General features: G+C 44.1%; 1 protein-coding gene across 1 annotated transcript in view; it reads right to left on the bottom strand.

Moving 5' to 3' along the window:
- Positions 1–17,615: 17,615 nt before the first annotated feature.
- The window catches only part of LOC310788619 (angiotensin-converting enzyme-like protein Ace3), a gene marked incomplete at both ends in the record, with an annotated part of 39,883 nt that continues 36,259 nt past the window's right edge, over positions 17,616–21,239 (bottom strand). Inside the window, 8 exons of the mRNA XM_083650145.1 lie at positions 17,616–17,828; positions 17,947–18,072; positions 18,248–18,457; positions 18,587–18,724; positions 18,945–19,052; positions 19,661–19,831; positions 19,972–20,041; positions 20,194–20,242. Of these exons, the coding sequence (XP_083506271.1) occupies positions 17,616–17,828; positions 17,947–18,072; positions 18,248–18,457; positions 18,587–18,724; positions 18,945–19,052; positions 19,661–19,831; positions 19,972–20,041; positions 20,194–20,242 (1,085 nt within the window). The remainder of the gene's footprint in view (positions 17,829–17,946; positions 18,073–18,247; positions 18,458–18,586; positions 18,725–18,944; positions 19,053–19,660; positions 19,832–19,971; positions 20,042–20,193; positions 20,243–21,239) is intronic.

Raw genomic sequence — 21,239 nt, 5'->3', positions numbered from 1 at the left:
TTTGGGTTTTCATCCTACAATAATACCACCTCTGTCCTCCACCCTCAGCCCCCTCACCCGTGCGGGACATGCTCCTCTTCAGCTCTTTGAACAACTCTCCGGTCAGATTGCAGATCTCCTCCCTCAGGCGGCGCCGGCCGTCCAGTGTCAGGTGCCACAGACACGACTTCCTCTTGCCCTCCCTGCACAGCTGGTGGCTCGTCCCCTCTCTGCACAGCTGGTGTGTCGTCCCCTCCCTGCACAGCTGGTGGGCCGTCCCCTCCCTGCACGTCCCCTCTCTGCACAGCTGGTGGGCCGTCCCCTCCCTGCACGTCGCCTCTCTGCACAGCTGGTGGGCCGTCCCCTCCCTGCACAGCTGGTGGGCCGTGCCCTCCCTGCACAGCTGGTGCGCCGTCTTGCGGAAGCTGTTGCTGAAGCACAGGTTGTGGCGGATCGTGTTCTTCCAGCCATCCGGCGCCGTCTGGAAGAAGGGGAAGTGCTCTCTGGGAAATGACAGGAAGTGACATGCGAGGTCCCGATTAAGGCGATGCTCCGAGTGTCAAAACTGTTAAGTAAACACATCAGATTGTCTGGGGGACAGGTCATACGTAGTCTAAGTAAACGCATCAGATTGTCTGGGGGACAGGTCGTAGTCTAAGTAAACGCATCAGATTGTCTGGGGGACAGGTCATACGTAGTCTCTACTCAGACTGAAATATGTTGAATCGCTGCGTTCCCGCATACTACATAAATTAGTCTGTGTAGCTTCGCAGCCCCAGCTGCTGAATTGGATTGAATGACAGGTCGTAGCACCAATGAGAGAGTGGCTTGTTTTTCAAAAGTCAACAGTAAGGTTGGGTGCGTGGACTGGGCGCTTCGGATCACTAAAGTCGTCGTTACTGATTGGTGCCCTCAATGGTTTTTAAGTGCTTTAAAAACATAATTTGAATCACATTATTTGAATTTGTATTTAACTTGAATAATTGCATTGAAAAACTGAATCTGAATAGCATAATTTGAAATAAAATGGATTTGTTTGAAACTTAATTCCAATAAACTTGAAACTGAATGTAATATTATGATTCATTAATACACAGGACAAGATGTTACTATCCCTTGTGCCAAAATCCAAGCTAAAACATCTAGAAGCCCAATCCAGATGTGATCCGAGTGATATACAGTACAGTACAGTAGTACAGTACTGTAGTACCACCTGGTATGGATGCTTGTCTGTTACCTTAAAATCACAAGTACTAAGACAGATGAATATTTGTTCAAAAATTGTAGGTAAACCACTCCATAGTCTATATATGAGTCTACATACGTCAACAGTGTATTGAGGAGGCTAGCTAGAAATATTGCCTCAAACACTAATCATGTGCTACATGAAGAATATGAACTCCTGCCCTCTGGCAGGAGATACTTAATCCCAACTTTCAAGAAGGTCAGACTAAGAAAGTCCTTTATACATCAGTCGATCCTGAGGCTTAATCAAGAACATGGCCGAGGGTCAGTGGAGCAGTGACCAGTGCTCTCTGTGTGCTGTGTGTATGTATTTTTGGTTTTGTTCTCTTTGTCATGTGTTTGTGCGTGGGACTGCCGCTGTCTTGCAAGACAAATTTCAGTGTAAACTGACAATAAAGTATATCGTATCGTATCGTACAGTAACCACCATCACATGCAACACCATAGGAGACATCAGGCTACACCGTCATAGATCTATAGTCATTCCTCAGATGGACCAATCACCAGTTACCTACCCTAGCATGCACGGCGCGCTAGAAATTAACAACGCAATATTTCCAATAATAATAACAAACAGGCCCGTGATGTGAGCAACGGGCCAGAACGCAGCGCTCCAACGCTGAGTGAGTGTGTGGAGTCGGACAGACCTGGTGAAGTTGTAAATCTGCTGGACGTTCAGACTTCCTGTCTGGCTGCTGCAGAGCGCCATGGCGATCAGGATGCAGTAGTTGACCGGGGGGCGAGGCCAGCCGCCCGTCTTCAGGGTCTTACTGTCCTGGAAAGAACAGGACTTTTATTCAAATGGCGCCTAAAGTAAGCTGGTACATGAGATTTAGCACTTTCAGTTTTCATTCCAATTTTCAACATCTCAAAAGCCGATATCCGGATATAGGTTATATTTCCCAAACATCTGTCACCCTCTGGAGGCTCTCTTGCCTAACCAACCATACTGCAGGGATGTAACACTGAACATTGGCATGCACTTCAGCCTTCAGCCACTAGGTGACGTCTGCCCGCATAAATATGCGGGCTGCACCCTGGAATCTCATACGCTCCAATTCAGCTCCACCTGAGATGATTAAATATAGAGACAGTTCAACTTCCAGTCACTTCCTGTATCTGTGTCACGTGGGGTTCACCACTGCCCCCACCTTAGGAGACTAGCACCAGGTCTGAGTGTATTGGAGTCAATGGGAAAAGTGAACATGTGTCAGATTATGACATTATTTTGCCCCCATAGTCATCAAAGTAAATATTGGGCTTATTTTCCACAAGCCACATATCTTTTAAACATTCGGACAGTAAAATGGCATTTTAGGGCGGGGCTTCTGGAGCTCGCTGTGTGGAGGTCTGGGGGGCAGAAATGTACACGATGTGAGGGTTCACAAAGCGGATTACTAATCTCCGTGACAGAAGAAGTGATTTGTGTGCGTTTACCACCTTCTGGTGAAAAAAACCCTTCAGCTCTGAGTGATTGTCACGAGTCCATGTGACAGCGCGTGGAGCTCGGGGGAAAAGCTCATTGCACCGCTTTGAGGCATCAGGCTGGATTTGTTTTATGGAGCTTTTTCCTGAAGGAGATCATTGCGTTTTCAGATGGCTGTTTTTTTGGGACAATAACTCCTTCGCTTCCTGGTGACTTTAGGAGTGAAGTACCACTTCATAATGAGTATAATAAGTAGAGATGCTGCGATCGAGATTTTTCAATTCCGATCCCGATATTTTAGCCTCAAAACCGATCCAATTCCGATCAAATTTCGATACCCGATTCGATACCGATTTCGATCCGATCCGATCGATTAAGCCTCTCTATGCTGTCTGATAGCTAGCAGGCAACAAACATTTTTAGGGTTAGGTATGTATGTGTTTGGTAATATAGTATGTAAACGATTTAGTTAATCTAATTAATTTGATGTAAAACTAAAACATAACAATCAAATACACACTTCTTTTGTAATGGGTGAACACTGGACACAAATAATTATTGTTTCCTCACACGTTTCCTCACACATTCTCTCTCTCTCTCTCTCTCTCTCTCTCTCTCTCTCTCTCTCTCACACACACAAAGTTTGTGCATACATTTCCACTGCCAGATTGGAGGAGTCTTTTGTCATTTTCTAATGTTACTTCTCTTCAGTGCAATACGTTTTGATAACTTTATTTTTTTATTTTTTATTTTTTTATTTTACCTTTATTTATACAGGGAGGGCTCTTGAGAGCGGGCTCTCATTTACAAGGGCGCCCTGGTACAACAATACACATACAGGAAAACAAAATTGCAGACAGACAAGACAAGATTAAATACTGTACTGTACTTAAGTACATTAAATAAAACATGCGCACTCCTCGCGCTTGGTACTCTCGATGTGCGCTTTGAAGGACTCTAGGGGGATGAAGAGTTCCAGTTTCAAAATATCCTGGAGACTGTTCCATTTGTTAGGGGCAAAGAAAGAAAAAGCCGTCTTTCCGAGTTCAGTCCTCGCACGTGGAATGAGCAGTCTGATATGAGACTGTGAGCGGGTATGATGACTTGTGTTGTTCTGAGTAAGGAGTGAAGACAGATAAAGGGGAAGCTTTCCAATTAGTGCTTTGTAAATAAATAAAAGGCAATGTTGCTCTCTTCGAGCCGACAGGGAGGGCCAGCCCACTTTTTCATACAGTATACAGTGGTGTGTACAGAAGCCATCACCTGTTATAAAGCGCAGGGCGCTGTGATACACTGCATCCAACGGCTTCAAGGTGGTGGATGAGGCATGCATGTACAGTACATCTCCATAATCAAAAACAGACATTATTAATGAGTGAACAAGTGATTTTCTCGTATGACACGAAAAACAGGACTTATTCCTATACAGAAAACCAATTTTTCTCCGTAGCTTTTTTGTCAGATTATCAATATGTACATGGAAAGAGAGTTTAGTGTCCAGCCAAATGCCCAAGTATTTATAGGAATCAACATACTGTATTTGTTCACCCTGAAGCGAGTGAATGCCAAAACTGTCTTCGACGACAGGGGATTTAGTGAACAGCATCCACTTAGTTTTTTTTGAATTTAGAACTAATTTGAGTTCAAACAGAGACCTTTGAAATGCATCAAATGTAGTCTGCAATCTAGCAGCGGCCTGAGCAGGGGTGGTCCCGAAGCAGTACAAGATGGTATCATCTGCATAATAATGGACGTTACTGTGCTCGAAGGGTAAGGAGATATTATTTATATACAGAGTAATATACCTGCTGTACAGCGCCGTTCGCTCAGTCAACTACGTGTCGTTAACGTTAGTTTAGAGGAGAAAGATAGCTGCTGTTAGCTAGCTAATTAGCCATGTTAGCTGCCTCAGTGGGTAACGTTAGCCTATAGAGCAGGGGTGCCCAATACGTCGATCGGTCGATCACGAAGGTAGTGTGGTAGATCGCATGGCATTGAGGGGAAAAAAAAAAAAAAAAATTATAATAAAATAAAATATAATGGAAGTACATGCAGTTGTTTATTTTAATTATGGATCATAATACAATGCAATTGTATTGTAAAGTGAGAAAAAATAAATCATGTATTGGGGGAAAAAGTGATGCATCGATAATCGTAATCGAATCGAATCGTAGCCCTCTGAATCGTAATCGAATCGAATCATGTGGCCAGTGAAGATTCACAGCCCTAATGTCAAGTGGTTGTGGGACAACGAGAAAGTGTTGTGAGGTTAGTTACTGCAGGCTGGAAACGATGTGTGTGCGTTTGCGATGTTGAAACTGGACTGGTAGATCTCGGGAGGCTGGTTACTTGAAAAGTAGATCTTGGGTCAAAAAAGTTTGGGCACTCCTGCTATAGAGTATTTATCTGACGTTTGTTAGCTACTCCTCAAACCTGCGGGTGGAAATGGTTTATGCGATGCGATGTATGTTGAAGCAAGACAACGTTTTAATGTACCTTGAATTGGACAAATTATGACGGATCGTGCTCACGCAGATCTAAGCCCTGGCCATCCTAGGCTCAACGCGAGACTCATCAGTCATTCGGTTGAGTCTCGCAAAGTTACACACAAAGTTTGTGCATACATTTCCACTGCCAGATTGGAGGAGTCTTTTGTCATTTTCTAATGTTACTTCTCTTCAGTGCAATACGTTTTGATAACGACCTGCTGTACAGCGCCGTTCGCTCAGTGAACTAACGTGTAGTTAACGTTAGTTAGAGGAGAAAGATAGCTGGTGTTAGCTAGCTAATTAGCCATGTTAGCTGCCTCAGTGGGTAACGTTAGCCTATAGAGAGTATTTATCTGACGTTTATGTTAGCTACTCCTCAAACCTGCGTGTGGAAATGGTTTATGCGATGTGATGTATGTTGAAGCAAGACAACGTTTTGGCCCTGGCCAACCTAGGCTCAACGCGGCCTCTGTGTGCTGCTGCTGCTGCTGCTGCATGCTGGATAGAAATCCTGGAGCGGAGTCAAGGAATGGAGTGCTTATATCGGAGCCTTGGATCGGTCATTTTCGCTGGAATCCGATCCGATCCATGTTTTTTGGCTGATATCGCGCCGATATCCGATCACATGATCGGATCGCAGCATCTCTAATAATAAGCAGCGATTAACCTGCTTAATGGTTACCCTTAATTAACAGCCTTGACCTTATTGCTCAAACCTTGTAAATGTGAAGTGTTACCAAATAAGGCAATACTCAATGCTAATTGAAGGGTGTCCTGCTCCCTCAGTCATGTGCCTGGTGGTGGGCGGAGCTCCCTTACCCTGACTCTGGGGCTCCGCCCCTTGCGTCGCTTCTGGGTTTGTCGATATGCAGGAAAGTCCATCGTGGAAGTGCCGTCTTCATCTCTGAACTGATGATGAAGGTTGGATGAAGGTTACATTAAGATAGACTGTGAATGAAAACACTGATTTCTGTTGCATTTCTCTCGTTTTGTCATCTGATATTTTTCTCATTTGGGATTAAATTACTTTATAAACGTCTTATTTTTATCTCATCTGCAGTGTCTGTATTTGTCTTCTTTTAAAGGCCCATTATGTAAGATTTGGGAAGAAATTAATGTGCACAAGTGTTTTTTTATTACCAATGATTGAATGTTCCGTAATGCAACTTAAAAAATTAGAGCAGCCACGTCTCTCTGCATTCATCCGTTCTTGTGCTGGGCTGAATTCTATGAGCAGACTTCGGGAGGACTCGGGCCGAGGTTTTGCGGAAAATCGCGCTTATCTGACGTTTCTAGCTAATGCAGTCAAAAAACGTTAGCAAACAACCTGCAACAACACAGTCTAAAAGGTCCACACAGAAAAAGAAAAAAGATGTATCTAGTGAAGCCCAAACAGCAGCAATATGACCGACATCGGGGAGGGGTGATAATAGAGTTGGGCTGTGTTTTCGGTTCATGAGGGGGGGACCTTTTACATTAGTGTTAGCTTGTTGAGTTAGCTAGCTTGTCTTGTTAGCTGCTGTGAGGCTGGCTATTAGATAACGTTAGCTTGCTTGATAACACGGCTAACTGATATAGCTAATTGATTTACCACCCAGAAGCTCCGCTAATAACAATACCGTCTTGTGTGGACAGTCGCAAGTATGCCCAACATTACTACTGGTATGCTTATGAAATGTTATTTGACTGCAGTAACATTATCTACCTGTTCGTATCGTCGCGTCCTAGCCTGGGTAAACCCAGCCTCCACGTGACTTATATCTATGTGCTATCAGTCACAGTCACAGTCTTGTGACTGATAGCACATAGAGGTCACGTGGAGGCTGGGTTTAGCCAGGCTAGTCGCGTCCAGCACACCAGCACCAGGCATAGACTGCCTGCTATTGGCCCGTGGGGTACGGTGGCGCAGTTGGTAGCGCTGTCGCCTCACAGCTAGAAGGTCCTGAGTTCGATTCTCGCCTGGGACGCTGTGGGCGCTGGAGTTGTGACCCCCCCATATCTTCAGTGCCTACTGCCCAGGTGGGCTATCTCGTCGAAAGGGCCTTTCTGTGTGGAGTTTGCATGTTCTCCCCGTACCCCCCAGTGGGTTCCTCCGTACATAACCCCCCACTAAAAACATGCAGAAGATCGTCATCCGACCAGTGACGACAACATCTGAAGTTGGTCCAATGATGGTCCAATGATGGTCCCCGGGCGCCGGAAAGAAAAAGCGACCACTGCTCCTGGCCTGCCCCCTGGAGGAAAGGACAGGCCTGGATGGGTCAAATGCAGAGGACATATTTCACCAGCCACCGTCAGCATGAGTGTGTGTTGTGGCCGCATGCATGTGTTGTAGTGTGTTCGTGTGACAATAAAGACGGGCTTCCGTCTGAAATCGTGTTTTTGTAATCAGCGAGCTGCGTGATCACTGGACAGGCGACCTGTCAGCGGCTAGAACAGACGGTTGGCTCTCGCAATTTTCAAATGCTTCCGCCTAAACGTCTGTACGTCTGTACGTCTGTACGTCGAGCTGGGAATACTTGGTCAAAACGGAAAAGGGAAACTCAGGGAAATAATGAGCGATGATAGGGGGGGATGTCCCGGATGTCCCATCTAAAGGCAGGTGATTGGCGAATAAGAGCGGATGTCCGCTTGTATTCTCCAATCACCTGAATCGGCTCGACCTTCCTCCGGTCTGAAGCGTCCCACCCCCGCCCCCCCCCCCCCAACTTCCTTTGTCCATGTTCTGTGGGAGTGAATTACAGACTGTCTAATGGTGCATTCGCTGAATGTAGAAGAGACTAGTAGAAGAGGCTTGAGAGACTAGTCAACGTCCCAAAGCATATTCTGCTTTATCGTCTATTTTGCTCTTGAAGTAGGGTCATTTTCTCATAGACTTCTATTCAATCTGACTTTTTTTGCAGCTATAGACTGGATAAACCAGGCTTCGAATGTCATCATCTTAGGCAGGGGCAATTTGGCCTTCGGTGTCACAATGTTTGGGGGCCACAAAGGCCACATGCCAGGGTACAAATGCCATTGAGTGAAATAAGAGGATTTGTGATTACTGTACAAATAAATTGACTTTCAGAATCAGAATCACTTTTATTGCCACAATATGCAAGATTACATAATGACTACTTTGTCTTGAGGCTGCTTTCTCACTGGGAACGATTGCTTTCGTTCCTTCTGCACCCAGGAACGATTGCCCCCCCTCCCCTCTCCCCCGCTGGTCAGCTTTCACATTACAATATATTTATTCCACGCTCGGAAATGGAACAGAGTGCACTTGCGTTATCAACTATGCCTGGAGTTGATCCTCACCTGTGTGTTGTCTATGTGGTTCGGAACGGTTGGCTTTCACGCTCGCAAGTGAGCGCTCCCCAGACCACCTTTTCAAGTGGATCCTGTCACGGTTCCCTGTTGCGCGCCCGGGGCGCAGAACAGAACGGAAACGCAACATTCACACTCGGGAACGGTACCTGGGCGCCAGTGAGAAAGCACCCTTAGTGGCTTAGTGTCGTAGCCTTTCTGATAAACTTAAAACTTTTACAGTCTGCAAGTCCCTCCAATGGCCAACTGCTTCCTACGCCGATGCTACAATCGGTGACAGCCATTGAAAGACTGAGGTTATACTAGGTCACTGGTACAGAACACAGTGTGATGGCTGCTGATGTGTGCAGTTTGTACCCCGTGTTTAGTGGAGGAGGAAGCAGGAAGCAGCTGTTCAGCCTGGACAGGAGCAGCATGCTGGACCAACATGGTGGACCTGCGGGGGTCACAGCGGGGGGGGGCGGGGTTCAGAGCGTGGTGGGCGGGGCTCCGTGCGCATCTGGACGTCACCAGCGGCTTTGCAGACAGTCTGCAGATTAGCAGATTTGTTGCTGTACTGGAGTGGACAGGCGAGGTTCGGGTTAACCATCAGCCACAGGTTGGACTGAACGAACGAGTCTGATGGTGACAACAGATGAGACGAGAGATATTAAAGATGCTACATGAATCATTTCAACATCAGTAAATCATTAATACAGAATCATGACTGATAAGACTGTTAATTTTACATGGAACAACTTTATCCTAACCTTGCAAGCCAGCTGGATCCTACCAACACATACAAGGACTACTGGGGTCCCTGGGGAAATCACTGTACAGTAAATCACAGCCGCTTATTGCCTTTATAAAATGGTTACTACATCATACAGTAGCCTACCTGGAAACGTTGCAGCAACAAAAAGATGCAATGTTGATAACAAATAATTGTTCTTCCGCCAAACAATGTATTTTACAACGGCTTCACACACCGCTCAGCCAATCAAAATCAAGGACCGGAACCATCCGTTTTATAATACCTCCTGTTGCCGACTCATATCCAAGGTTCGTCCTATGTACTGTTTCCATTGCATGCGAAGCTGATGGGATGGTAATGATTGTTGCAGGTAGTCAGTTTCCCAGGCGTTACCACGGAAACCATTTGATTGTGAAAAACGTTTGATTTTGATTGCAAAACGCATGAAAATATAAATTGACACAGTCTTCCTTTTTGTTTGGTAAGTGACCATGGTATAAGCACCATTATCAGAAATTGATGGACTTCATGGAGGCAGCCATCCTCGGCGCTCCACATCGTCCATTAATGAGTGATAATGAACCCTGAGCACTTGTATAGCTTCAGCCCTGCTCAGCTGCTTTCTGGCTGTGGCAGATGTATCGCTCAGCTGCTTTCTGGCTGTGGCAGATGTATCACTCAGCTGCTTTCTGGCTGTGGCAGATGCATCGCTCACCTGCTTTCTGGCTGTGGCAGATGTATCACTCAGCTGCTTTCTGGTTGTGGCAGATGTATCGCTCACCTGCTTTCTGGTTGTGGCAGATGTATCACTCAGCTGCTTTCTGGTTGTGGCAGATGCATCGCTCACCTGCTTTCTGGCTGTGGCAGATGTATCACTCAGCTGCTTTCTGGCTGTGGCAGATGTATCACTCAGCTGCTTTCTGGCTGTGGCAGATGTATCACTCAGCTGCTTTCTGGCTGTGGCAGATGTATCACTCAGCTGCTTTCTGGCTGTGGCAGATGTATCGCTTACCTGCTTTCTGGCTGTGGCAGATGTATCACTCACCTGCTTTCTGGCTGTGGCAGATGTATTGCTCACCTGCTTTCTGGTTGTGGCAGATGTATCACTCAGCTGCTTTCTGGCTGTGGCAGATGTATCGCTCACCTGCTTTCTGGCTGTGGCAGATGTATCCCTCACCTGCTTTCTGGCTGTGGCAGATGTATTCATCTTTCCTTCTGGAGATTCTTGCATAGTGCCACTGGACCAGGTATTGATCATTCAGTTTGTCATCTGTCAAGAGTGATAAGATACTGATCAGATGAAAATCAATATTACTGCTAGTCTTTGCATTACCTCAACACTGGACTATACAGAGTGTCAATGAGCCACAGTTTGGCCTTTAAAGTGTTAAGAGCTTTCGTCTGACGTCAGTAGTGTTAGTAGGCTACTGTGTATGCGAGGTGCAGTGGTGGAAAGTAACTAAGTACATTTACTCAAGTACTATACTTAAGTACAATTTTGAGATACTTGTATTTTACTTGAGTATTTCCATTTGATGCTACTTTATACTTCCACTCCACTACATTTCAGAGGGAAATATTTAAGCAATAACACCTAAGGCAGTGGTTCTCAAATGGGGGTCCGTGGCACTTTGCCAGGGGCTCCGCGAAAAGTTTTCAGGTAAAAAAAAATGCTACATGTTACTTATTCCTTCTCAAACTACTTCCTACATGGTGCTAGTCTATCAAAATATCTTGGCTGTCATTGATTGTGTTGCATAGTGGTTTTCTGTACTGTTGACAAATTGTGATATTGTAAGTCGCTTTGGACAAAACAAAAGCGTCTGCTAAATTACGTAATGTAAATGTAATGTAATAAAAAAAAAAAATTTTTTTTTTTTTGCAAAATCTTCATAGTTCAACGAAAATAGTTTATGCTTTAAATCTAAAATGGTTCATGGATTACATTCTAATAACAAACCTATCAAATTAAAAGTCAAGCACATTACCGTGGAAACAATTAAGCTTAGCCCAAAATCACAAATCAGAATGAGGGGGTCCCCAGTATATTTTCTATCTTGTAAGGGGTCCTTGGCTGAAAAACATTTGAGAACCTCTGTCCTAAGGGTCGTGCTTTGTCCAATGCAAATATATATAATGATTATATATATATATATATATATACACAATATATATTTTCTTTTCTTATATACGTGTTTGTAAACTGACATTTTACATCACTTATTGTAAATAGCAGTTAATTTGTTTAATTGCACCTTTGTCAACTCACTGTTTGTTTTAGCTTGTATGCATATACTTTTTTCTGTGTGATGTAAACCAGAGTCAAATTCCTTTCATGTCTACATACAGATTCAGATTCCAATGATCCAATATTTTCAGAAGAAATCAAAGATTAGAGAGTCCAGCCCTGAAAACAGATTTCTGTATCAGTACTTTTCTTCTTCTTTCCTCTCCCATTAATCATCTCACAACCCCTCAGATTCATCTGGTGCCCCCTCTGGAGGAGAACCACTGGAGTAAATAAAGTAAATCAAACTATAGCTCCACCCAGCAGCTTCAACAATATCATGCTGTGCTTACAGACTGATGCTTCAGTAGGCCTATAATCTAATGATGTCATGTAGCAGGCTAGCAGCATTTTGGTAAACAAACCACGTCACTGGGTGGCAACGGCAATGGCACCCTATGGATCATGAGCTTTGGGAGGCTTGTGTCTGACTTTAGCCGGCTGACTCTAAATATATAGCCTACATGTCGTGTTAAAGTTGTGTGAACTGTCGCAGTTTTTAAAATGTAAACAGAATTAAGCGGCTACAGTCAGCCACTCAAGCCTCGCGTCAGTTGGGCTCCATTACCGTTGCCACCCAGTGACGCGTTTTGTTTAGCAAAATGCTGCTCGGCTGATCCCTCGAAACATCAGTCACAAGGACCAAATACATTTGGCTGATAATAGTGTAAGGTCAATTCGGCAGCTTTACCCACACTTCACATGTCACAATCGGTCACAATACGCTCTCTCACTTCCGTGTTCATACCCAAAACATGTCTGCACGGAACCAATCAGAATCAAGGAGAATCTACTCACGTAAATGTTAGTTAACCACAAAGAGGTAGATTCAGCAGTATAACAAACACAAAATTTAGGTAAATATAACTAAACATAAAATATCCCTTTTACTAAGTGAACTCAAATATTGTAATTAGCTTATTGTCTTATTAATTAACGTATGATTTATTTATGTATGCATTCAATTATTTAGCTTATGAATCTTACAATAGCTTTACTTTTAGGCTCCTTAAGTAGGATTTTTCATGCGGGATTTGTTGGAATGGACTATTTTCACATTGCTGTAGGCCTACTTTTATTTTCACGTAAAGGATCAGAGTAGGCCTACTTCGCACTGGTGAGGTGTTAGGTGTAGGTATTTTTTCCACAGATTTACTGGCCTATGTGTTTAGAGACAGACTGCCTGGTATCATTGTCACAGTGAATATGAACCCTAAACCCCCTGCTCTTCTTCCTCCTCGTCTCACCCAGCTGGTGGAACTGGTCGGTGGTGGTTGTGAGCTTCATCTCCTCGTCCATGTCCCAGTCCGTCAGGCCGGTGCAGCAGTGGAGCTCCAAGAAGCGACTTCTGGCTTTAAATTGTAAAGACATTTGTGCAGCTTCAGAGGTTCACAGGTCTGTTCCTGTGTGTGCTCTAGTCTGCACCAGGTGCATGCAGCCGACGCCTCATTAGACCTCATTAGAAAACTCTGTAGAGACCAGACTGAACTTTTTCTACTTCTCTCGGGTTTTATCGCGGTTGGTAAACATGTTTTGTGCATTACCGCCACCTACTGGATTTCAGTATCTTAACAGTGTAAACTATTTACACTAGTCATCAATGTGTCCACCCAATGTGCTCCCATTCATAGCAATGTCCATTCTATGACTCAGACACTATGAGAGGAAGAAGATGATGAAGTGCCCTTGCAATGGAGAGAAAGAGGGAAGAAAATGAGATGCAATGCCCTACACTGTAGGGCCTAGATCTACACTGACTACAGGATGAGGTTAATATTAAATATAGATGTATAATATTGATCTTGATCATTCATATTTGACATCTGTACTAATATTATGCAGTAGCCAACAGTGAGAGGTGGAGAGCAGGCCTGACTTTGGCTCCTTGTTTTGTGCTTCCATCTTGTGGTTTCTGTGGGAACTACAACATGAGCTAAAACATTTTTCACATTATTTTAACACTACCTGTCCATAATTCTTCTATGTAGAATTGTGTTGAATATTGTAAAGTAATTAAACTGTGCAAAGTTTTTTATTTTCCAAAATGAATGAGCCCTAATGCATCTTAACTTAGTGTGTTCCATTCTGATCCTACTAATCATGCACTCCTCTTCCCTACTTCCCCCCCAGTGACCGACCCTCTCCGACTTATTGCTGGATCTGATACAAAAGCCTTCCTTTGGTCTCCATCCCAGAACATATATATATATATATATATATATATATATATATATATATATATATATATATATATATATATATATATATATATATATATATATATATATATATATATATATATATATATATATATACTGCCACTGCATGTTGTCCCTGCTCCATATGAAAGCTTTGCTTTCTGCCTTACTTATTGCTGTTGCCACCTCTAACCAATCTTTGTCTAGATCAGGGAGTAGATATAGACAGACAGTGCGGTTGCACACTGGGGCCCGTGAGGTAGGGGGACCATAGAGATTTTACAGTAACAATAATGTGTTCTTTATCTGCTGGCTGGGGTATTTTATTGTGTTTTTGATTTGGGCCAGCTTAGGTGACATTGCAAAAACTCACTTCATATGACTCGGTCATTTCTTAGAAATTATCTCATTTGAGCTATATTGACTAATATTTATATCGACAGTTTCAACTTAACATAAACATTTTAAATGTCCCACAGCTTACTCCATGTTGCAGTGTTTGCTAGTACAATAACTGACATGATATAAGCTAGGTTCCAAACTGTTATAGTGACACAATTCTGTGAAAACGGTCTATAACATTCCCATAAGGACCCATTAGTTCAGTTTACTGTTCTTAGTGACCTTATTGTATTTTTTCAGTCATCATAGGAGTAAAAAAAAAAAAAAAATCCAGAGGAAAATTTAAGGCAAACACAGTTAAGATTCAAATAACTTTATTAAGAGGGAACTGCATACAATAACAATAACAAATAGATCTTTCTGCTGAATCTGGTGCAGACAAACATACCTTCTGCACCACCTCTCACATGGATTTGGAGGAATTATATACATATATACATTCTATATATTAGGCATCTCGTGCGCCCAATTACTAGGCTCGCCCGCTGCGCGGCCTCGCCTGCCCTGCAGCTCGCATACACAGCTCGGCTGCTGCGCGGTATCGCCAACAGCTCGGCTGCTGCGTGGCATCACCTGCTCCATTGGCATGTGCAGCGAACAATTGCTCAGAGGCCGTTACCTCTCCCTTTTATAAACAAAAAACATCACAATTGCTTGAGTGACTGATGATTTCACAATGCCTATGATGACATCATCAGTGATGTCATAAGATGATATCCACGATGACATCATGGTAATGGGACAAAAATGGAAGCAAACAGACAAAGCCCACTTGCTCCCTTTTATACTGTATGAATATATAAACTTTTCCTGGATGGATTCTTTGCATTATATATCAACTTTTCCTGTCTGCGTTATATAGAAATGCGTATAGTTACGCTGTTTTGAACCAAATCGGAAAATAACATCAGATGAAACTGTAATTATGGTCAACAGTTTCACCTGCTATACAAACGGTGAACAATGCAGAACGTAGTTTCAAGAACACAAACAAAGAGCAGCACAGTTAAAAGTTGACTAATGTTCCACCATGGAACCACATTGTATTCAGACAGATATCCTCAGAGCCAGAAAAAAAAAAGAGTCAGACAAAAGTGTCAAGGCAACAGAACAGTTAGCAGTTCAATCTGCTTCCTCTGCTTTACTAACTAAACACAACAGAACAGTTAGCAGTTCAATCTGCTTCCTCTGCTTTACTAACTAAACACAACAGAACAGTTAGCAGTTCAATCTGCTTCCTCTGCTTTACTAACTAAACACATTTGAATATCAATTTCCTGTTGTTGTTTTTCCCTTTTCTGCCTGTTTATAGTTTCCCAACTGTACTCAGCTGTTCACTCAGAAACAAGGCTGACTGTGAGCCTAGCTAGATCTAACTGCCGTAATCAACAATCAACCACAGGCCACAATTATATAAAGTGTATATAAAACAAAAACTGAGTAATTAAGGGGTTTCTCTCCTATGTGTCTTTTACCACAGACAGCAAAAATGGTTACTCTCCATTGTGGCTCTTTATGTGATTCTTCACGTATTTTACAACCAACACTTTTACCACAGACTGAGCAATTAACTGGTTTCTCACCTGTGTGGACTCATGTGTGTCGTCAAAGTTTGATTTGACACTAAATCTTTTACCACAGATTGCACAATTAAATGTTTCTCTCCTGTGTGGACTGTCATGTGTCTCAGCAGATTGCTCCTGTAGTCAAATCTTTTATGACAAACTGAGCAACTAAAGCCTTTCTTCACCTGTGACTTTAAACCCGACTGAGGTTCAAGAGTTTCCATCAAATCATCAGTGTCTTCAGTCTCAGGTTCAGAAGAGTCTGAAGTCTTGCACTTTTTTCCGGCACTAGTTGGTTGTAAATGACTAGCTGGATCTAACTTCATGGCTGGTTCTGATACTCCACAGTCCTCTCCATCATCTTCTGTTTTCATCTGGTCAGTTGAGCTGCTACTGGCTAGAGTCTCTGCCTCTCTGTTCTCCTCAGTTTGGCTTTGATGAAGCTGTGAGGACTGAGGCTTCTCTTCATCAGCTTCAATCTTCACAGTGACAGGAGTTAATGTGAACTGGGAGATATCAGCCTCCTCTGGCCCTTGAAGCTGATCTCTCTCCTGACTGGTCCAGAGGTCCTCCTCTTCCTCTTTAATGTGTGGGGGCTCTGGCTCCTCCCGAAGCTGCTCTCCCTCCTCTGTCCTTATCTTTAATGTGTGGGGGCTCTGGCTCCTCCTGAAGCTGCTCTCCCTCCTCTGTCCTTATCTTTAATGTGTGGGGGCTCTGGCTCCTCCTGAAGCTGCTCTCCCTCCTCGGTCCTTATCTTTAATGTGTGGGGGCTCTGGCTCCTCCTGAAGCTGCTCTCCCTCCTCGGTCCTTATCTTTAATGTGTGGGGGCTCTGGCTCCTCCTGAAGCTGCTCTCCCTCCTCGGTCCTTATCTTTAATGTGTGGGGGCTCTGGCTCCTCCTGAAGCTGCTCTCCCTCCTCGGTCCTTATCTTTAATGTGTGGGGGCTCTGGCTCCTCCTGAAGCTGCTCTCCCTCCTCTGTCCTTATGCAAAGAGCTCCCTTTTTGCAACCTGAGAGAACCACAAATAGTGCAATCGTGAGAGGCATTATATGCAGGGCTGTTTTCAAGACAATGTACTGTGTGTGTGTGTGTGTGTGTGTGTGTGTGTGTGTGTGTGTGTGTGTGTGTGTGTGTGTGTGTGTACATGCAAGAGACTCACTCGACTCAAGACGAGGTGAGGTTGAGAGCTGGAAGGTCTTCTTGAAGTGAGGGGGCGGGGGGAACAGCTGGTCTTCACCTTCTGTCAGATTGAGACAGGGAAACAAATTACCAACATTATAGCAAGCATCTAAAATACAAGAGATAAAACTGCATCTCTGATCAAATTGCTCCTTCTAATTGTGTATATTCTATATTAGGCATGTGTGATTGCATGCATTTAGTGTTCACACAGTGTGTGTGCAAGTCTCTAACTAAGCACAGACTCCACGGGGTAGCTGCCCCTCAGCGGGGGAAAGGCAGGCCTTGTATTTCTATATTAACCCATTGATACCTGATGCAGCATTTGTGTGTGTATCCCTTTAAGACCGCGAACGGCGTCACGCGGTTCGCGGGCTTAAAGGGATACACACACAAATGAGGGATATACACGCAAATGCTGCATCAGGTATCAATGGGTTAAATCTCTTAGTGAGTGTGAATCAATGAATGTTTTTTATTTCCTGATTTCCCCCACAATTGTACTTGGCCAATTCCCCCTGCTGCCCTGGTCGCTGCCCCACCCTCTCTGCCGATCTGGGGAGAGCCGTAGACACGCACACGCGCTTCCTCCGATACATGTGCGGTCGCCAGCCGATTCTTTTCACCCGACAGCGGGGACCTTCGCCGGCAGGACCTAGCACGTGGGAGGATCACGCTATTTCCCACCAGTTCCCTTCTGCCGCCCGAACAGGCGCCCTGACCGAACCAGAGGGGGCGCTAGTGTGTATACCTTGTATTTCTATTATTCAATCTCTCAGTGAGTGTGAATCAATGAATGGTTAATGGCTCAGAGTGTGTCCCTCAAACATGTGCGTGCTGCTGGTCACCTTGTGAGCGCTCCCTGGCAGGCCTGGTGACTTGGCCGTGCTGCTGGTGACTCGTGCAGAATTCCTGGCTGCTTCAGCTGCCACCTGAGCACTGTGCCTTTTGCTCAGGCCTTTCTTGGGGGTGCTCGAAGAGAAGGGCCGGGCAAAACAGCTGAAGACCCTTTTCTGTCAGATTGAGACAGGGAGACAAATTGCCAACATTATAGCAACCAGCACTATTTAGTGCAAAATGTAAGAAATATTCATCATTCCCAACAACAATAGAAGCAAAAAGCAAACCAACCTTGGGTTGAGTCCGACTGTCGTGCAGCTGCTCAGGCATCATGGACGCAGAGAGGACTGCCCCGGACGAGCTGCCAGGAGGGTCGAGCTCGTCTTTGTAGTCAAAGACTTGAGGGAAGAGGCAAGACTGGAGGAAGATACAGACAGGGATTTAGTGAGATTGGTGGGCGAGGAATGAAGGGGACAGAGTGTGTGTCTTGACACACAATCTATCTTGTTTTACTTCAAAATCAACTCTTTAAGTTGGAGATATGCACAAGTGTGTGTTGTGTTCAGTGGAGACTGTGTGAGATCTCACTCACCTCTGCCTCGTAGTACTCGTCCATCAACAGGTCCTCTTTAAGCAGGAACGACACCTCCGCCTTCAGATAGTGAGAGATGCCGTCCGTCTGGAGCTCCTTCAGGTCAGTGAGTTCCTGGTGATAGGCCAGCTGTTGATCTTTGGCCTTCATGGAGCTTACTAGACCTTTCAGCTGCTTCTTCAAATCAAGGACCTGATTTTCCATGACGTTCTGTTTAGACAATTCGTGGAAAGAGGATTGTGCATTCAACATTTAAGTTAACAGATACGCACAAGAGAGAGAAATGTAAAACTTCAAAGTGTGTTGTGTTCATTGGTGACTGTGTGAGATCACACTCACCTCTGCCTCCTGGTAGCCTTGCTGTGCTTCAATCAGCTCCTGCTCTTTAGCAGAGAGGCTTTCCTTCATGAGCTTCATGGAGCTTGATGCAGTGTTCAGCTCATTCTTCAGATCTATCGCTTCCTTCTCCATCACTTCCTGTTTTAGACAGTTTGTGGAAAGAGGAATTGTGCAGTGGTTAAAAATTAGATTTGTGTAAAGGGAAAATCCACCTCAAATCATATACTTCTTAAATTATATATATTTAATATGAACATCCAACATTGTAACAGTATATATGTCAAAATAATAAAAAATAATCACAAATGATGCATCAGGTCATAATGGACTAAATGTAGCTGTGAGGCTTTAATCTGACCTTGCTGGCTGTAGCTTCACGGAGTTTACACTCTAGGCTGCTCCACGCTTCCTCAGCAAATTTTTGGATATCTATCAGCGTCAGAAGCTTAGATCTGGAGAAGGCCAGCTGTGAAGACACAAGACACACATCAAAAGGAAGCATTAATTACTTCAAAATAAATACTCTGGTGTAATTATGTTAATTCTAAACAAATGTACCCCCAACCACCATTCAACAATTAAGTTAGGCTGGCTTTACACTGTGAAACTTCAAATAAGTTAGGCTGGCTTTACACTGTGAAACTTCAAATAAGTTAGGCTGGCTTTACACTGTGAAACTTCAAATAAGTTAGGCTGGCTTTACACTGTGAAACTTTTAGGCAACTAGTTGCAGGTTGCAAATCGCATGAAACATAATTTTCATGCAAATGCGCGCACGCATCAGTGCATTAATAGCATAGCCTACTTATCAGCGTTTTGATTGGCTGTTGCATAAAACTAGTTTCACAAACTTGAGAATTTTGCAACTGTTGCAGCAGAGTTTCAGACAAGTTTCAAGTGGGTTGCTGAGGGCTTTAGACCATGCAAATCATTTGCAACTTAGTTTCACCTCAGTTTCAACCAACTAAAGTTGCGTGAAGGTTTCAGCATGTAAAGCCAGCCTTAGAGATCTGCACAAGAGAGAAATTGAAAAGTATGTTGTGTTCAGTGGGTAGTGTGTGAGATCACACTCACCTGTGACTTGTAGTACTTTTCAGTCTCCTGCTCATTTTGAATCAAGCGGGCTTTGTCGGCTGTTGCTTGGCTGATTTCAGCCTGAAGGCAGCGGATAGTTCTGCTCCACTCCATCTGAGAAGATTCCAGAGTGTATTTCAGCCTGATGACCTCAGCCTTGGAGATGGCCAGCTGTGAAGACACAAGACGCAAATACAAAGGAAACATTAATAGTGAAAATGTGGGATTGCTCGTCTGGTGTAATCCAAGTCTCCGGAAGCCCCAAGATGCCAAGTTGACTAGAAAGCATTTACATCCTGTTTTTAGATTACCTGGGAAGAGAGATCTCCATTCCATGCCATCAGTTCATCCACTCTAGCCTCATGAAGACTTGCGTCTAACCTGAAAGAGAGAAGACCCAAATGAGAAATAGTTTCTTGTCATACAACCAGCACTCATATGGGGGAAGATGGGGGGGGGCAGAAGTTGTGAACCTGTCCAATATCTAAAGGGGGTGGGGCTTCTTTAAGTGTTTTCAGTTCTTAGGTGCTTACCGCTTTTTGGGCGACTCAGGAAGCAGAACCATACGCTTAGAATTAGATCCTGTAAAGAAAGAAAGAAAGAAAGAGTCCATTAATATACTGTACAACAACAGTGTTTCTCTCACCGACTATCAAGGAAGGCAGATTGCCCCACAGCTGTTGTCGTCTCTTAAGGCAGTGGTGTGTGAAAAGTATGTTCAGAAATATGCAGAAAAAGGGTCGAGAGGCGAATGTCAGGTCTCAAAAAACAGGGTTTATTTGAAGAAAATAGACTTGCATTCAAAGGACAAGATGGCTGGAAAAAATAACCACCGAGAGAAAATCAGAATATGCTCTATCCGTTTCTTGGCGCGCATCGACTTAAATAAACTATGACTCTCCTCTGCTCCTCCTCTCAAGGCTCCACCCCTCCAGACTACCTGACCATTCACAGCTCTCGCTGTCTCTCCCTCTGTCCAATCAACAGTTTACTGAAAAATGTGTGTGCGTTTGCTCCCCGTGCGTTTCAGTGTGTAAGTCCCTTTGTTTCTCTTCCTGCTATTATCTCACCTTGCATCTTGTCTCCTCCTTTGAACCTTGCCTTAACAAAAGTTGACCATTTGCTTATCACATTCAGGACCTTTTCCCCCCAAAGACCCCCCTTTCTCTAACCTTTCAAGTTCCTTGCCCAGAGCCCCCTCCTCTGCTCCTCTCTGCCCTTAAGACAATACAGCTGCTGTTTTTGTGTGTGTGTGCCTCTTCCTTCCTGCGTTTGAGTGTGTAAAGGTGTGACTTCTTCTGTCTTCCATCCTTTGATAGCAATCAATGCCTTTTGTTCTAATCTTAAGTCTCCTCATTTACTACTCTCTCCCCCCTCCCCAAAGGAGTCGGACTGTCTGGCCTTTGTTCCCTCTGCTCCTAGTTAGTTAAAAGGTCACATGCTAGTCTGTTCTTTACACCTCCTAACTTAATATTTAAGAATAAAAGACAACTACAATATACTATAAGACAGTATCACTAATTATGATAGGCAGTGGGCAGCTGATATACCACATGCCCCCCTTGCTAATGAAAAAAAT

This window comes from Poromitra crassiceps (assembly GCF_964638095.1).
Source record: "Poromitra crassiceps genome assembly, chromosome: 13".
Lineage (NCBI taxonomy): Eukaryota > Metazoa > Chordata > Actinopteri > Beryciformes > Melamphaidae > Poromitra > Poromitra crassiceps.
The sequence above is the reverse complement of the archived record's forward strand: the minus strand, read 5'-3'. Positions and strand labels throughout refer to the sequence as shown.